The 17,709-nt window shown below is 47.1% G+C and overlaps 2 protein-coding genes across 16 annotated transcripts; one reads left to right on the plus strand and one right to left on the minus strand.

Annotated features, from left to right (window-relative positions):
* LOC122381103 (tRNA N(3)-methylcytidine methyltransferase METTL6-like) lies at positions 1-11,005 on the minus strand. Of its 11 annotated transcripts, none has more exons than XR_006256464.1 (7): positions 10,894-10,945; positions 10,498-10,552; positions 6,737-7,389; positions 2,613-2,765; positions 2,288-2,355; positions 1,999-2,095; positions 1-155 (listed from the first exon to the last, which is right to left on the minus strand). XR_006256464.1 is itself a non-coding variant. In XM_043364886.1 (7 exons), exons 2-7 carry the CDS (start codon positions 10,543-10,545, stop codon positions 99-101), a joined length of 1,014 nt encoding a protein of 337 aa, XP_043220821.1. In that variant the 5' UTR covers positions 10,546-10,552; positions 10,817-10,901; the 3' UTR covers positions 1-98. The 11 variants fall into 11 exon arrangements, 2 of the variants coding, with proteins under 2 accessions (XP_043220821.1, XP_043220820.1); XR_006256466.1 differs by having other exon boundaries at positions 1,999-2,074; positions 10,894-10,931; XR_006256468.1 differs by having other exon boundaries at positions 1,999-2,074; positions 10,817-10,898.
* A 233-nt stretch (positions 11,006-11,238) lies between these two features.
* Positions 11,239-17,701, plus strand: LOC122381105 (NADH dehydrogenase [ubiquinone] 1 beta subcomplex subunit 11, mitochondrial-like). Of its 5 annotated transcripts, none has more exons than XM_043364893.1 (4): positions 11,239-11,273; positions 16,516-16,731; positions 16,902-17,035; positions 17,367-17,701. In XM_043364893.1, exons 2-4 carry the CDS (start codon positions 16,522-16,524, stop codon positions 17,515-17,517), a joined length of 495 nt encoding a protein of 164 aa, XP_043220828.1. In that variant the 5' UTR covers positions 11,239-11,273; positions 16,516-16,521; the 3' UTR covers positions 17,518-17,701. The 5 variants fall into 5 exon arrangements, with proteins under 5 accessions (XP_043220828.1, XP_043220826.1, XP_043220827.1 ...); XM_043364891.1 differs by lacking the exon at positions 11,239-11,273 and adding an exon at positions 11,278-11,315; XM_043364892.1 differs by lacking the exon at positions 11,239-11,273 and adding an exon at positions 11,304-11,430.
* Positions 17,702-17,709: the final 8 nt, after the last annotated feature.

A 17,709-nucleotide genomic window follows, 5' to 3' on the forward strand; every position in this document is an offset into this window, starting at 1 on the left:
TCTGTTTTCCAAAAATATATTTGCGCCTTTTTATAGTTCAAATCACACATGAGAGACTTGACAGCGTCATCCGGTTCATCGCACCACTCCTCTTCGGGTCAACAGATGTCAGATCGCATCGCATCAGTCAACGCGGAGACGAGAGAAAACGCTCTCTGGAAAACAGATAACATAACAAGTTGGACCATCTAGATTAAAGGGGGTTTGGTAGCCATTTGAACATTTAATACTTTAATGTTTAGACCATAAACGCGATTTAGAGATAGGTAGTCGACGCGCCACCGAGATGTAACACTACGCTTGACTACGACAGTGACCTGCGGGTTAAGTTCGGTCATCGGTGATCCCTGCATTGTGTAATGTTGTCTTTTTAATGATAACATACTACATAATTCATTCGTTTTAAGAACCTAAACCGTAATAAGCCCGAAAAGGTTGAGTAATAAGCCCGAGAAGCTTGAATGGGGTTTATTTTAATGAACACGAAACACGAAATTTGGTGAACACGAAATAGGTACCCAAAAATAGTGTGAATATTTTAATTAATGCCGGGGTAAAAAGAAGTGTATTATCGGGCAAAACATAACTAGGCACCTTTTACAATGATTAGAAGCAATTTTTCCGTAACAAGCTCGGATGACTGGAGCACATGCCAGCTAACAAAAGCAGCAAGCACATGAATTTCCTCAGAGAAGAGACAACCGCGTGCGGTCTTTCATTACCCTTTAACCCGGCAGTTGCTGGGGTATTTCGCCACCCACCGTTTGCTGGGGGGGGGGGGGGGGCGTTAAACGCCCCCAGCCGATAACTCGAGAACCAATAGGCGCAGCAAAACGCACGAGGCGGCAAACGAAAGAACGCGACGAGACGCTTCAGATGACTACTTTAAAGTTGAATTTTGAGGTCACAGGTCGGGTCAAGGTCAGGTCAAACACCTGAAATCGGGCTTTCAGTAGCATGGACTTCAGGACTTCGCAATGGGCGCCTCTCGTCATAAACTCTGTCAGAACGGTGCACAATCCATCATATAAGGCCTACAAGAGTGTCAGCTCCATGTAGGGGTCAGTAAAGCATAGGTCAGGGTCAAGGTCAGGTCAACCGGGTAGGCACATATCCCCGAAAATCAAAACTGATATTCGCAGCCTGTGACACATGTTTTATGGGTAATTTGGGGCCTAGAATACGATGGTGACATTCATTTTATCATATGTGTACGTGTTTGGCTTAAAAAGTTCAATTTAAGAAATGCATGTATCATGGTCGTGAAGTAGTCACGAGAAATTGCCAAGATTCAGTTCAAGATTTTGGAAAATGCGGAACGATAATCAATAATCGAAGATAGCCATTTGATTGTTCATGGTATTGGCAGTGTAATGGCGTTTACGGCATGTCTGTATATATATTTTGTGATTTTATATGATTTTTTGACCATATGCCGTTTTTGGCCGAAAACTCAGAAATCATGACGTCACTAAAACCTCGATGATATCTCAAAAATTTTCCGACCGATTTTTTTGAAACATTGTCACAATACACTTCAATCAATTCCCTACAGGTACCCAAAATTTGGCGCGCCTGCGGCGCGCCATTTTTATGCTATGACCCGGCGAAAAAAGTGGGGGCGTTTAACGCCCTCCCCCCCAGCAACTCGCGGGTTAATTGACTTTTATCGCTCAGAAGTTGTGATAGTTTCGTCCTACCAATGGCGACAGTTTGAAAAAAAAAACGATGTAATGTATCACCGCCGCGTATTAGTAAAGTAATATTGACACCACCGGTACCTATAAAAATGTCATTTTTTTTACAATGGGTTTCGCAGCTACTTTTGACGTGCAAAACTAAAAAAGAAAGTGAGTGCGAAAATCGGTTCGATGATTGTCCTGATGCAGTGATATTGATTACAATAGTCAAACTTATCATGATATGAAGCTACAATGAGGAAATTTGAAATATTGAAAGCAGCATCTTTGATTATAATCTGGTTGGGATCGGACTTACCGTAAACTTTTTTATCGGGAATGGAGCGGAGCTGGATGCGAGCATCGGCCTTGCTTTGGCGGAGTGCTGCCATGCCCTGAAACGAAACCCGACGGCGCTGATAGCCGTCGAACACGTATCAGGAACCAAATACTATCTGCTGCCATTAGCAGCATTTACTTACAATACACATCCACAAGGTGAGTTGACTTTAGCAAAAAAAGTTTTGTGTATACTTCCTCGCCAAGTGAGTCAGCAATATGCAAAGCTAATGGCAAATGAATGAGCAGTGCGATATGGGACAACTTACATCCAGACTATTCCACTCCACCAAAAACGTTTTCCAGAGGGCCGCGCTATCCAAACTGTTACCTTGCTCTGAAAAAGACGACGGAATTACGTCAATCTTGCATCATGACTGCGGCGGTGTTAGAAGTCATCAGGGCATGCTATCACAATCACCGTGGCTATCACTTCAGTCGTTTCGCCCATGGGTACACAATAACAATAAAAGAGAATGTACGAACTCAGTGAAATAGAATCGCACAGCACACTTACGGTTAACCAATTCATAAACAATGCACGGCACACGTATTATTTCACCAAATAAAGCGATACTGGATAATCCACCTTACCTTCTCCGAAACTTCCCCTGGACAAAGGTGCGGGATACGTCGACGCCCTCCTTCTTGTTGACAGTTCGTCGCGAGACATACTCGCAAGACGTCACGTCGAAGCCGGCTTCAGTAAACAGCGACGTCAGCTCGTCCGTGGTGAAGTAGTAGGCCCTGTAGATGTAGAGAGTACGTGTTCAATGAAAACGTTTTCGAGTTTATAGAGCGGAGGAGGCGGGTCGGATGGCAATGCGACAATGGGTGCAAGTGGAAGGAAACGAATGCGTCACTGGAGATGTTTTCATATTGAGCATGGAAGTGTTAGTGAAACATAATGCAAGTGTTGATGCATTCGCAAGTGTTTGTGCACTGTCAAGGTCCAGTAGTTCCAGGTCCTACGTTAAAAAATGCTTAGTTGTTTTTCATGTAAAACGGCCAATTCATTTTATTTAATATTCATTTCATTTGAATGTATGTTTATGTATGTTTATGAATGTTTATGAAATCGGCTGAATTCGATAAAACGTAGGTATAATCTGTGAATATCGTCTTGCCCAGATAAGACGTTTTATTTCCACAGTAACTCGCAGTTTGCACAAAACTGCCAAGTACCGGGCGGGCCGACTCCCCGTCTCAAGCGTCGACTCGAGACCGCCAATCCATGTTTATCGAACGGTCTCGGGGACATTCATCGACCATATGCACACTGGACGGGACGGCACAGACACTAAGTCCGGCTGTTACTCACCCGTCACGCCGAACCGACGAACACACACGTGCAGAAATATACCATGATCTACACTTAAAACTTCTTGATTCTCAAGAATCAAACTTACAAAATCTTGACACACATACATAAAACATTTAGAGTTGCAGGTAACGGTTTCATAAAAAGACATTTGGAGAAACATTGCAAATGTTATAAATCCCAAAAATCTTTGAATATCTAATACTGGACTTAAAGGGACTGTCCCACCTTCAAAAAATTGCTTTGATATACTGTTCTTGTGTTGCAAGACATAGATTATGGGCCCCTTTACACGAAATTGGCAAACATTCGGCCCATAGTTGGCTAATTGTTTAAAAATTCCAATTTAAAGCTTTTGGATCGATTACGTCATATGATTGTTTTTTTTTATCGGGCAAAGTTTTTTTCCTAGCTGCCAAATCGGTGGCACAAAGTTTTGTTACGCTTCTGCCGCGAATAGTACAAACATTGCGCATGAACTCAGGAAATTGGTAAACATCAACATGTTCAATGTTTATGGAAGGATTGAAATGAAAATTGGAAAATTGAAGCTTGAACTTTGTCCAGAAGAAGGTTGCAAACTGCAAAGAATATCAACAAGGCCTTATTTATCATTTTTAAAAAGTTATAGAATGCTCCCTAATAAGCAAAAGCAAGATATTGATGTTTGATTATTGATGCTGCCCACAATGTCTTGGGCGCATGGATGATGGAACTGGAAGTGAGCTCAACTTCAATAATCAGACCTAAGAATCACCATGGATATAGCCATGAGCCAGACTGCAAAGTGGGGCAATTTTGTCTAGATTTTGTCAGTGCGGACTTCTTCGTCTGGTGCGGATTTAAGTGTGGTGCGGTGCGGATTTGGTCTAGTGTGGTGCGGATGTAGTGTAGCGGGGTGCGAATTTGGCTTGCTGTGGTGCAGATGTGTAGCATTGTGGGGATTTGAGGTCAGTGCAGATTTTGACTGGCCATTTTGGGGTTTGGTGCATTTGTTGTGTTCTCTCAGGCCTCGGCCCCCTTTGGTGTGAATTTTCGGGCTGTTTGAAGGGTTTGTGTCAATTTTGAGCTTGGGAGTTGGGCCAGTGCTCCTTGGCGACCTGCGAGCCATACTCTGCAGTACTGGCCTGGGCCCATGAGCAAAGTAATATAATATAGTCTGTTCAAGATTCAATATAATAAGTCTGCAAAACACATTCCAGCAATTGTAATTGAAGCAGAATGAATTGTAGTGAACTGCATTTGTATTTTTGTTGTGTCTGTGAAAAATAATAAATATACCTACCTATTGGAAAAATCGTGGCCTTTCAGCACATTTGGCAGAGTTGTGTGACTCTGATTTAGTGGCTCATGTGGAACGCAACGAGCTGCGGAACAAGCTTGAATAGCATTTTGCCTCGGGGCTATCTGCCAGAAACATTTCATCTGCATAAATTTGCCTACAGGCAAGTCTGACAAATTTGTGGATTAACTGGGGTCCTTGTAAGCCTGCATATTAAATTCTAGCCCACCAGCTCAGCCCTATTCTCAGTTTCAGCATTCAGCATGATAACAGTTCTGATCAAGTTCTGATTGTCACCACTGAGACACCAATGGAGTCCTCTGAAATTTTGCCTCTTTATTAGATTATTTGTAAGAGTTTCAGCTACATTTTCATAGACCAAACGTTTCACTCTCAAAGATCTGCGACCTACCCCACTCGTCCAGTAGGATGCCTGGCGCGCAAACAGTCCAGCAGTGAGCTGCCAGCCGGTACGCAGGGCAGCAGCAGGCGGTGGCAGCAACAGCAACTAGTGAACCTTGGACTGCAGCCACGACATGATCTAGGCTAGCATCTATTCAATTTGTCCATGTACGAGTACCACAGCTCCTGCCCGAGGTCGCGCAAGTCAGGGAACTGACCACCTCCAGCCCAGGCATGGTTCACTGACTCAAGACATTTCAACTGACCAGTCAGAGGTCATGTTTTGCAACTTTTATCCAAGTTATTTGTAATTGTAATATTCTAAACTGAATTTTAGGCATGACTTCATTTTTCAAGAGCTACACAGAACACGCCTTCCCTGTACAGCACGTCTATTGTCCTAACATTAGTCAAATAGTTGCAAGAAGCGACTTGAATGCGGAACCTGCCTGTTTTGAAGCCCTGTTGTCTGTTGGGTGACACTGCACAGAGGTAAGGATGGGGTGTGATTTTGCTGCTGTTTGTCAGGTGCAAATTGCAATATGTGCGTCAATGATCACAAAGTACTCTAAAGGTTTAAAAAATGCACAGCATGGCCTAACAAAGCTCATTACCTAGGTTTTGACAAGCAGCGCAGCGACTGTGGTACAAAGGCCCAGTCCCATGCTCATGTTAGTAGCTGGATCTGCTCCCAGGAAACAAAGGTAAAACACTATTGACAGCTTTAAGATGAAATCTGCAGGAAAACTAAACCATCTATAAAATCTAACATAAGCTTAAAAGCGCAACAGAGCATTTCTGATTCAACATGCAGCACTTCGGCTTTCATCCGCCATCAGCAACTCAGTTCAAAGAATGATACATTACATCACTAAAATTTATTTCAAAACGCCTCAGCATGGTGTTTACACAAACAACAGTTCTTTACTAGGCATGGTCGACCTCAGGCCATCCACACTTCAGCATACAGGGTATTATCAATGTTAAACGGCTCAAGGTTAGTCGTCTTGGATGCTCAGAAATAAAAAGGTGAACATTCATTGTCTCTTCCTTAGTTGTCACCATCAATAGATTGTGGACTCCTCAGAGCATGTCTTGATTATGGAGTTGAAGCAGCAGTGAGCAAATCATTTATCATTTTGATGCTATGATTAATTTTAGAGAGTTGCACACTTGAACTTGACACCTGCCATTGATAAGTTAATGGCTCTTGCATTCTTCAGTCACATTTAGGACGGCCTCTTAACTATTTAAATACAAAAGTAAAAATACTACAAGAATTAGAAGACTATTAGAATTAGTTTGGCATATCAATTTATTTCTCCACCTCGTGGCACCGGAACGAATGGGCGCTGTTCCAAGAGGCGTTGTTATTTTTCAAGGTTTCAATAAAAAACAAGTCGACAGATACAGAAACTTCGGAAAAGGCGGTGACGTCACAGGTTTTAAGTGCCAATACCAATACATTGTGGCACTTATTTGCACAGATGTCAAAATCAAACACAAATTTCTTTGCGATGAAGTAATTGCTGGAGAAACGGTTTTCACGGCTCTGATTTTCAAAGAACGCCCATCAAGATGGCTATCTCAACTCAATTCTAATGTTAAGGTGGGACAGTCCCTTTAAGTATAATAAAACTAACATTCATGATGCCCAGTCATTCCTAGATGTTCCACCAAACAAAGTCCTGCAAAATATGAGGAATTGCTTACCTTGTACCATCTTGTCGCACATAGAAGTTTTCTGACAGCTTGTGGCCAGCCCCAAAGCGTAGCTGAGCAACGTCGTATCTTCCATAATCACGGATGATTACCATGCCTCCATCCCTGACGCATTGTGAGATGTTTTTGACGACAGAGCACAGCTTGTCTGGATTGATTGCAGAGAGAACAAAGATCAGAGACACTATATCCACAGACCCATCTGGTACTTGTTCTGACAGTGATTTTGAGGTGATGTCATGAACAAAGGCATGTACCCGTGAGTCATCATATAACTGATGTGACTTAACAAAGTCAATGGCTCTCTGTGAAAAGTCACAGGCGTGCACATACCAGTCAAGACCATCCTCTATAAGAGGATAGAAGAAGTTGCCAACCCCACAGCCTATCTCAAAAAGAACTTTCTGTTTTCCGTCTTGTACGCATCCAACCAACTCTTTGAACTCTCGTGTGGTCCAGTGGCGGTCTTTGTAAAATCTTGTCTCATTGCGTTTGTAAAACTTATCCCAATTCTTCGCTGCTTCTTGTTCCAACTTGAGCCGTTTGAACTCACTCACAAGGCCCCGTGACTCTTGTTTCTTCAGTAGTGCATGCTGTTCCTCTGAAAGTGGCTGCAGTTTGGTGCTTGTGATCACACTGGCATCCTGCAAAAAACCAATTGTGACAATTAAAATTGGCTTGATATCATACACAAATATTAAATAATGTGAAAACAGCACATAGAGTTAAAAGGCTGCACACTGAGTGCTCAGGGCTACCTATATTAAATTGGTATAACTTGACAGCAAAAAAGGCAAGTAGGTATGGTCTCTCTTGAAAGTATCGCGACTCTGAGGGAAGACGCCACCTGTCCCAGCCGCGGTTGAGCGGAAAAGTTTGAGAGCCGCTGGTAGCACTGGCCGAAGCCCTGGCACGAGGAGGCAGCCATACCGCCCGACCTGGCGGTATGTGGATCAGCCCTGGCCTGAAGGAGCAGGTGGTGGATCGGTACAGATCTCGGGAGCGATCACCTGCCGATGGTGGTGGAGATGCGCGGACTTCAGGATTAACCCCGCAGGATCCGCAAGGCGAGAATGGCTTACGACAAGGCCGACAGGGTTGCGTTCCGCGACACCTGTGAGGCGGCCCTCCTTGAGGCCGGGACTCCGGGAGAGTCGGCGCAGCTACAGTGTGCCCGCTTTTCGACGGCCCTACGTCAGGCGGGCGAGCGGCACATCCCCCGCGGGGCCCGCGCGGACTCCAAACCGTGGGCATTTGATCCCGAGCTCAGGGAGGCCGTGGCGGAGCGCCGGGAGGCCCGACGCCTGCTGCAGCCCGGGAACGAGCGTTCCAGGACCAGGTGGACGGAGGCGAAACAGAGGGCGGCGGAGGTGGAGAGGAGAGTGTCCCGTGATCGCTTCCGTCAATTCGTCTCTGAGACATTGAACCGACCAGCCAGTCTGAGGAGAGTATCAAAACTCCTAAAGAAGTGGGACAAGGCAACGGATGAAGAACAGCGGGATGGCCAGGCAATAGAGGACGGCGGCCGACTACTTGTCACCGATCGTGCCAAGGCGGATGCTTTTGCCAGGACGTGTGCCTATGTGTCCAGGCAGATCCGAGCAACGAAGATCGATTGAGAGGTCAAGAAGTAGTTGCAAAAACCCGCCCTCAAGCGCTGTGCGAAATGTCAAGGAGACAGAGAGGCCGGGCGCTGTTGTGGACCCTTCACCCCTGAAGAACTCGCTCAACACATCCGAGAACCCGAGCTGAAGAAAGCCCCTGGCTGGCCCGGACGGGATTTCAAACGAGATGCTGATGCACCTCGGTCCTGTTGCGCATGACGCCCTGCTACGCCTCATTAATACCTCGTGGGCGGTGGGCGACAGCAGAAGTTCCAAGAGAATGGCGTGCGGCGACAGTGATTCCCATCCCCAAGGCCGGGAAAGACAAGAGGCTCCTCAGCAGCTACCGTCCCATAGCCCTGACGAGCCACGTCGGGAAGCTGGCAGAGCGACTGATCCTGGCCCGGCTCACCTACCTCAGTGAGAGCAGGGGCATGGTGCCGCCGGAGCAGGTGGGCTTCAGAGCCCACCGCTCTGTGGAGGATAACATCGGCCGCCTCGTGCAAGAGGTACAAGATGGGCGACAGCTCCCCCGGCCGAGACACCATGCAACCAACAAGACGGCGCCACAGCGCAGAAGTACGTCCTCCTCGCTTTCGACTTTGCGAGGGCGTACGACAAAGTCGACCACCGCCTCCTCAGACTGCGGTTGCTGGAGCGGGGCCTCCCGGCCTGCATGGTGAACTGGGTGTGGCAGTGGCTCAGAGACCGTCGAGTCAGGGTAGAGGTGAACGGGGTGTTCAGCGGGGAGAGAGTGTTGAGAGCGGGCCTGCCCAGGGTAGTGTGCTCTCGCCGTCCGTTTTTGTTATGGGCGGCGACACTCGTGCAAGACCTCCGTGACATCCTCGGTATCTCACCGCGGGCGACACCGCAGCACTGTGCGCCGGGAACTCCATCCAGATAGCCAAGGACATGGCCCAGAGGGCAGCAGACGCCCTTCTCGCCTGGGCAACGAAGTTGAAGATGATCGTTGCAGCGAAGACCCAGATGCTGGAGTTGTCGCAGTGGCACCGCGACGCAGTCGACTGCCAGATCAAGATGGCGGGGAAGACAGTGTCGGCCACGGACTCCATCAACGTACTCGGCGTGCAGATAGACAGACTGCTCCACTTCGGGCCCCACTGCCAAAAACTGAGGAGAAACGTCCGCCCACGCACCGCGCAGCTACGTCAGCTGTCCGGACGGTCCTGGGGCCTCGAGGAGGACCTGCTCCGGACAGTAGCCAGTGGCTATGTCCGAGGAGCCCTGGAGCACGCCGCGGCATCCTGTCTCCCTGCCACGCCGCCCTCCCACGTGGAACTACTGGAGCGGGAAATGAGAGCGGCGGCGAGAGTCGTCATGGGGTGCACCCGCAGCACTCCGTCGGACGCGCTCATGGCAGAAGCGGGCCTACTTCCGGTATCGGTGAGGAGAAGGACACTGGCAGCGCGATTCCTGGCCAAGGCGACCGCACTCCCCGGAGGAGCCGCTCCATCGAGTGGCCGCGTCGGACGCCCCGGCCCGTCTACGATCCGTGATCGGCTGGAGAACCCTGGGACGAGAGAACAAGAGATGTGGGAGGCAGCCGGAGTCGCCCCCCCCCCTTACCGCGTGTCGCTACGTGGCCCAGGAGCCGAGTTAGAATGGGGGGGGGTGTTCAGACACCCCCCCGGCCCGGCCCGGAATCTCAGAGCACCGGCCCGGCACGGGTTAAGAGTCACCACACTGAGTGATTGGCGCCCACTAAGGCAGACCAATGAGCGCACGGCTGGTGAACCCAAGCGGCATCGGTATCTGCCTGGGGCAGGGGATGGGGTCAAGGAATAGCAATACCAGTAGGTATGACCTTTGGCCGGCCTCCACCTGTTTCGACCCAGTTGTCAGCCACCGGTGCCTGCATCATACAGCAGTTTTCCTCCTATTGCTGGCGTAGTATCGTGTTACAGCATACTTTTTATGATGCAGGCCATACCTTACTGCTGGGGTCCTCAAACTGAATGGAATAGTTCGCTGAGCTGCCACAGCCCACAACACGATACTTTCAAGAGAAATTATACCTACCTACCTATTCATTTAATTTACTTTTAAGGTAGGTACCTACATCTTTCCAAAAATAACTTGACAAGAATAGAGTGAGCTGAGCCTGAGACTGTTTATGTTCTGACTTACTTGACAATCAACCTTAGGTCCCTCCGAGCAATCTTTATCTTCTGCCATGCTGATGCTGCAAAGTGAAACAGCTGATCATTGATATTGCATGTTTATGGTTCAGGGCGAGTACTAGCCAGTAGCCACAAAGCCTAGATGACAGACGTCCACCTCAGCACTTTGGTTTCATTAGTTAAAAAATATATTCATTAGTTAAAAAAAGATATAGGGAACAGCACCGATAATTTTGATTTGTGATTGCATGAATATCACCAATATGAAAAAATGTTTTTTATGTAAAGACAAACTGATCACTGGTGAGTTAAATAAAATTATCTACCTATTTGCACTCTGGGAAAACCGGCAAACCCAATGATACAAACACAACAAAATGACATTTGTTGGCGGCCACTGAACTCTATAATGTTGGCGGCGCGTCTTTTTCGAAACTGCTGCGCAAGTATATCCAACCGTTTCACCCATATCCCAAATCGCGTGCGTTCACCATCACAATTCCTGAAAAAATGACAGCTCATTCCACAAGAAAATATTATAGACCTTTAAAAATTGTTTGCTTCAAGCTTGTCTCTAAGCATTTTTACTCTGTGAAAAATAGATATTTTAAAGAATGTGCTTGTTATTTTATGATAAATTCGTAGAACTCTACGGTCAATCACGCCAATCTACGTTTGTGTTATCGTCAACCTTATTTTATGGTTATTTTTCTTCTGAAAAAAAAATTGATAATCGAAATTCATACTTCCATATTGATCATTGAACATTGGAAACTATTTTTGGTAACAAATTTATACAATTATGCTACAGTATCAACTTTGAAGGTCCTCTATTTTGTTTCCTATTTTGGTCAGCTGTTCACACTCGTTTTCTTCTTTGCGACTTCGCGACCTAGCCCCTTCACCTTCGAGTCGTCCTCTGTGGGGGTGGTCTCGATTGGTCTGTGGTTTGTATATTAGCATGTTTTTGGGTAATTTGCGTGTGCTTCCAATTCGTTTCTGTGCATTGCTGAGTGATGAGTTTGGCATGGAGATCAATGCATTCTATGACTTTATCTAATCCTTTTCACTAGGCCATTGTGGCAGGCAGGAAAAGTAATGGTGCTAGACTTGAGCTGAATTTGAGCCCTAGGCTAGGTTCATAATTGAGTGAAAACCACACTTACCCCGCATTCGGAGTGTCTCAGATGACAAAGATTCTGCATTGTCTGGAATGTCTGGCCAATCCCATTGAAGGTCAGCGGGGGCATGGCAGCGGTTATGGAATGGGATTGGCCCAGACTGGAAAACATCCATACACTACGCCGGATGCCAGTGAAACCCAGAATCCCTTTACCGTGACATCTCCACGGCGGTAGAATCTCACTTCACCCATAGGTATGCATGCAAATTTCATCATCTTTCGAGCGAGCTGGAGAAAAAAACAAGGATTATGTGTCATCAAAAGTTGTACCAATGTAACAATGAGATCGTCTCATCACGATAAATGGGGCTGAAACTAAAAAAATAGGACTATATCGAGCCAAAATCAGCAATTCAAATGACCCCTTCATTTGAACGTAAAGGATTTCCTCTGATGACGTCACCACGGCGCCTTTATTTCCCTAGTGGACCAATCTGAGTAGTAAAGGAATCTTGAGTGAAACCCCCTTGCGCCGAAATTTGGCACAAAGTGATTTTGCGGTGAAATTTCTATATGATTTGTGCCTAAAATTGGGTGCCTTTTTGTGCCAAAATTAAGCCACTTATATAAAGCACATGCGCACATCTACACCGATCAAGGCTATATCAACCAGACCAGACAGAGCGTTCCGTGGCCTTGGACGCCCTCCCATGTTTGAGCGTCCGAATAAGCTTTTAATTCCACCAAAACCCAATACCTCAATGCGCTTAGGGCGATATAGCATCATGCTGTGAAACAAATTCGGAGCAAGAAGTCTTGGGGTCACAAAATTCGGCGGAGCGGTGTGCTCGAGGCTGGTTGGCGCCAGCTACGGACAGGCAACGGAGTAGTACGTGCTCCGGCACATCAACCTCTTCTCGGCACATGGCGCTGAGCGCCGCGGGGTACCGCTTGTCTGGGCACTGCTGGCACGCCGTGGAGTGGAGACAGCCAATTCGGTGCACGTACTAGAGCGAGGGGCCCCAATGGCCCGCCGGCCGCCCTCATCTCGTGCACCGAAACGGCGTCCTCTCGGCACTCTCGTCCTCTCCGGGGATAGGGAGCGGCGGCGTGCTCCCGAGGGGTGGCTTGAATAGTGACTTCGACCAGTTGTCTCGCCAATTACGCGAGGCCGCACAATGAACCGCCCTGGTCTTCGAGCGGGCGTCCGAGGGCAGGGCGGCCGCTTGTTTCGCCAGGTAGTCGGCGCTATCATTTTTCTCGATACCCGGCAGTGGGCATGAACCCACTGCAGTACCTATTACTCAACGACACTCGGCGATGTTCAACAAGGTCTTCCATACCTATCTCCACGCCGAGGGTTGAGGCCTCACCTGGGCGGCCGCTTCTCCGCTCAGTGCTCAGGGCGGCTTGCCAGTTCGAGCACACCAGGGTATATTGAGTGAAGAGCACACGACGACCGGGACGGGGATGTATCGTCTCAAAACCTCTCCAGAGCCGCCCGCAGGGCGAACCTACTGCTATATTGACCGGCGTGCCGACTAAATTTAGTGATCGTCTTTCGTCAAAAAAAAAAAAATAATAATAATAATGCGGCCGCCAAGCGCCGAAAAATTCAGCCGCCGCCATGCGCTGAATTCGGCGCATGCGAAATTACGCCGGACGTGCACTGAAATTTTGGGCGCAATCCCGCCACTACGCCGGACATATTCGGCATAACGTGTATTTTTTCCAGTCTGGGGATTGGCCAGACGGGCCAGAGTGGAAATGAATCTTCATCGTCGGAGAGACTCCGAATGCTGGGCTACAGTATAAGCAGAAATAACAAAACCTTCTCCAACCTGACATAACCTGACCCTACCTGACTCAAATGCATGGCTGTGTGTAACTTATAAATGTTTTGTGTAAAAAGTATTGTAAAAATTGAAGTGTGGTGACACTTTTCAACCTTAGAAATGTGTTACCTACCTATTTCTTTTCATGTTTTTGTTTTGCGAATTTCTTCAGTTTTTAAAAGATGCAAGGGGAGAAAATAGCCAATATTTTATGCATTATTAGTTTCACTGGCTGATCCAAAAAGGCAGTTAAACCTTAGCCCGACGAGGGGGGGGGGTTGATGCAACTCCCCTAAGGTTTTTCACAAACAACGTAAAAAACGGTGGCTTGGCATACCATCTGAGGCAACCTTTTGGCACCTACCCTTCAAATTTCAGGTCTCAGTATTTTCAAGTCAGGTCACCAGGCCACATTAACCAGTACAAGGTCAGGGGAAAATTGGGCTAGTTCAGCGGCAACTGATTGCCAGAGTTTTTCGTTAATAGCGTGAGTGCTATGGCACATATAGCGCTACCAAACTTCAGACACGACTTAGGGCATCTATTTGTCACTTGACTTGGGAGTTATAGGTTCCAGTCAAAATAGATCTAAAAATGCACTATTTTGTTCATAAAACTAGAGTTCTTCATTGATTTGATTCAAACTTGCACTTTGCAGGATATGCTAAGCTCACCGAGTGCCATCATATGCACCCCAGTTTTCAAATTTGGTTGACCTGAGGTCATCTAGAGGTCATCACAAACTTCAACCCTCGCCGGACCTATTGGTTTTCTATATACGCGCCGGCCGAGGGGGGGTTAGGGGGTACGACACCCTCATCGCCGTTTCGCCCCTGGTGGAGATAGCGCGTCGCGGAAAAAACGAGCGTGTGCGCCGTTACGAGACGCAGAGATTGATACCCGATTCCGGATTCTAAGGTCGTAGGTCAACTGGTGACCTCTGAGGTTAGGTCAAGTACCCCAAGGTACGGTTCCGTTTTTGGTGAATAACTTCGCAAAAAAAAAACGGCCGCAGAGCCGCGATTTTGATCTCATCGCGCTCGTCTCGCTCGGGCGCGTCGAATGATATGCTTTTTGTTTGGGTTAGGTCAACTTAAGGTGTTGACCTCGGGTCACGGTAAGGTCAGCGCCCCCAGTTCAAGAAATTTGTCGAAGGACGTCATGTCGCATATCATTCGAGGTCTAGGTCTTTCCTAGTCCATTGGTGGCTTTCCCGACTCGCTAGCTCAATTTGATCGGGAGTTATTGACGGAAACCTAATATGACGTCACGCAAGGTCAACATTGCAAAACTGAAGTATCCAACCTTGCAAGGAGTGCATGAAATCACGACTCTGTGTGCTTGAGATAGTTGTAGATCGTTCCCGGCGCCAGAATAGCAGTTTTCATTTTTCCCTATTGACTTATAATGGTGAGGTCATGAAAATGAGTTGACCTCATATGACCTTTAGGAAATACCCGAGATATACAGTTTGTGACTCTCCTAATGGATACTAGATCCTGCAAGTTTCATTTCCCTGTGAACTGGCAGTGAGGGCGTTGCGAAGTTGCGACATGTGAAGACCGTGCAGAGGTTCACTTATGACGTCATACGTCAGTGACCTGACCTGACCCGAAAATGCGGTTGTTGTAGAAAGATCTGGCTTGAATCAAAGGTCAGGTATGCCAAGTTTCAGCTCTCTATCACCGGGGTGTTTGGAGCTATCGCGAAAAAAAAAACTATGGAGGGGGAAGGGGCGGCAGTCGCCCCCTTCGGCTCTATTTTAACGTATTTGTATTGTACTACCTTGATTTACATATAGTTTGTTTGTTTATTTGTTTATTTGTAATTATCACCAACAGAGAAGTTCTCCACTAACAGGTGAAGTCAAGGAAATAAAATACATCAACACAGTTGGTGTTTGCAAGCTGCAAGAACGCTTGGGTCGGGTCAACTAAGGTCAAACTACCTTTTTGCTGATAACTTGACACATAATGAGGCTAGAGCTTCAAAAATGGTGTCATTGTGTTCCTTGTGATCAGGCGATTCGGACGATATGCGATATGATGTATTTTGATTGACTTAAACTTAATTAATTGCTTTAAGTTCACTTAATTTTTAAGAAATTGTAAAGTTCATTTAAATTGTCAACAAAGTACATCATTCGATGCGCACTGACGTGCTGAGTTCACTGGTGCTTTTATTTTTGCTCTATCTTTGCTAGATATAAAAAGTTATAGGCGAAAAACTTTGGACATGTTTTAGAGAAGTTTTTGCACTAATACCACACACTTATCAGCCGTTCTTGAGATCTGGAATCGACCCCTGCACGTGCGCACGTGCAGCAGCACCCCAACTGTCAGTGGCACATGGATATGCCCACGGTGACTATGATATGCCTTGTCTAGTGGGCGCCTAACTGCCTACCTATACCTACTACATGCCAACTTTCAGCGCAATCGGCCTAGTGTAGTTACCAAGATATTGGAATTGTTTCAAAACTGACACCTCTTCGTTTTGCACGTGGCACGTGCATAAGGGGTCACCCACATTAGGGTTGTTTAAAAAAAACGAATTTTTGGAAAGTATATGGGCTCCACGGTATATAGAGAACTATGGGCTCATGGTTCATGTGGTGCGGTATTCTTTTCTGAGTTGAATGATGCCCTTTTTCCGAAAAGCATTAACTGCTAGGTGCTCTCAAACGGTTAAAGAGGACCATGTTGGGCCCGCCGACCGGCCGGTGTCAATAAGCTTTTTTTAACAACCCTAACCCACATGCACCGGGAATAGTCCAATACTTGGTAGAAGAAATGAAGCTACCCTTCAAAAAATCACCTCTGTAAATCGGTCAAGTGCTTGCTGAGATATACGCCTCGCAAAAGTGTCCGCACGGCCGGCCGGCCGGCTGCTCATACTCAGAAACTTCCATTGATCTACGAAAGACTACGCTCGCTTCGTTCGCTCCGTAATAATATCAAATCCAGCATGGTCTGCCATTTGCTCTCATTTTTTATAGAAACGTAGTGCTTGTTGGTAGCTGAGATGGTTTTCCATTAATGTTCAATATTTTATCTTTTTGTTTCAGATCATCATGGCTTCTCTGTGGAGGGTTTCCAGCAACCTATTGTCTAGGTTAGGTGGCAAGCACGCATTGGCCACAAGCATCAGATGTGTTTCCACTTCTACTGACAAGAAGGACATCATTGATGCTAATGTGACAACAGGACCGATTCAGGAGCCTCACAGGGTAACCCTGAGCCCTGAGGCTAAGCAAAAGCTCAGGGGAGAGGTCAAAACTGATGTAAGTAGAGCTCTGCATGACCATTCACATTGACACTGTGATATAATTTTCAAACTGCTGATGCCAAAATATTGCATTTTCATTATTTCACGTTGATTAGTAGTATGCCGTCAGCTATACTTGCTGTTTGTTGTGTGTTGCTGATGTCAATGGTTGATCTTTCTGTGCAGCAATGGCAGAGCTTTGGATGGAGCATTGAGAGTGAAACAGAAGACAGGAGACTGATGCACTACGTGTTCTTCTGCACCGTCAGCTGTGGAATCGTCCTGGGCAGCCTGATTTGGGCATACCTACCAGACGCCAGGTGAACAAAATGACGCCCCCATGCAAACCATTCTTCTCATTACCTATTCCATCGCACACCTGCATTTCAGTGGATTTCAATTATGGTCAGTCACCAACCATTGGGTATGATTATACTCTTCACTCAGTCTCCACCGACTTATTGCCACATATAGCACAAAATTGGGCATGGCATCCAAGCAACCCTCTTCTGTGTGGTAGTGTCGCTCACTATTCAACGCCAATGTCGTTAATCGTGATGTCGTCCAGTGGTGTAAACTGTAAACTGAACAGCAAAGTACGCTGTGTGACCTAACCGCCAGCTGACGAGCCTTCCTGTGCTCGTGTGACAGGGGTCTGGACTGGGCGCACCGGGAGGCGTACCTGCAGCTGCACCTTCGCGAGTCCGAGGGCCGGCCACTGCTCGACCCGAACCTGATCGACCCGGCGCTCATCGAGCTCCCCTCGGACGAGGAGCTCGGCGACACCAAGATCATCATCTAGACGGCGCCGCTGGTGCGGTGTCATGTATATAGCGCAGAGTGGTGTGGAACCAGGACTGGGAGGGCGCCAGACGGGTGTCCTCCAAATATACGACGGTAGTGTGTCAACCCCGGGTGTGCGACGGAGAAATCGGCGCAATCATGTGAGGGTAAAACGCTGCAAATAAACCTGTCCCCGTACTGCCTGCGGTCT

This window comes from Amphibalanus amphitrite, unplaced genomic scaffold (genome assembly GCF_019059575.1).
Source record: "Amphibalanus amphitrite isolate SeventyFive unplaced genomic scaffold, NRLGWU_Aamphi_draft 000114F_arrow, whole genome shotgun sequence".
NCBI lineage: Eukaryota > Metazoa > Arthropoda > Thecostraca > Balanomorpha > Balanidae > Amphibalanus > Amphibalanus amphitrite.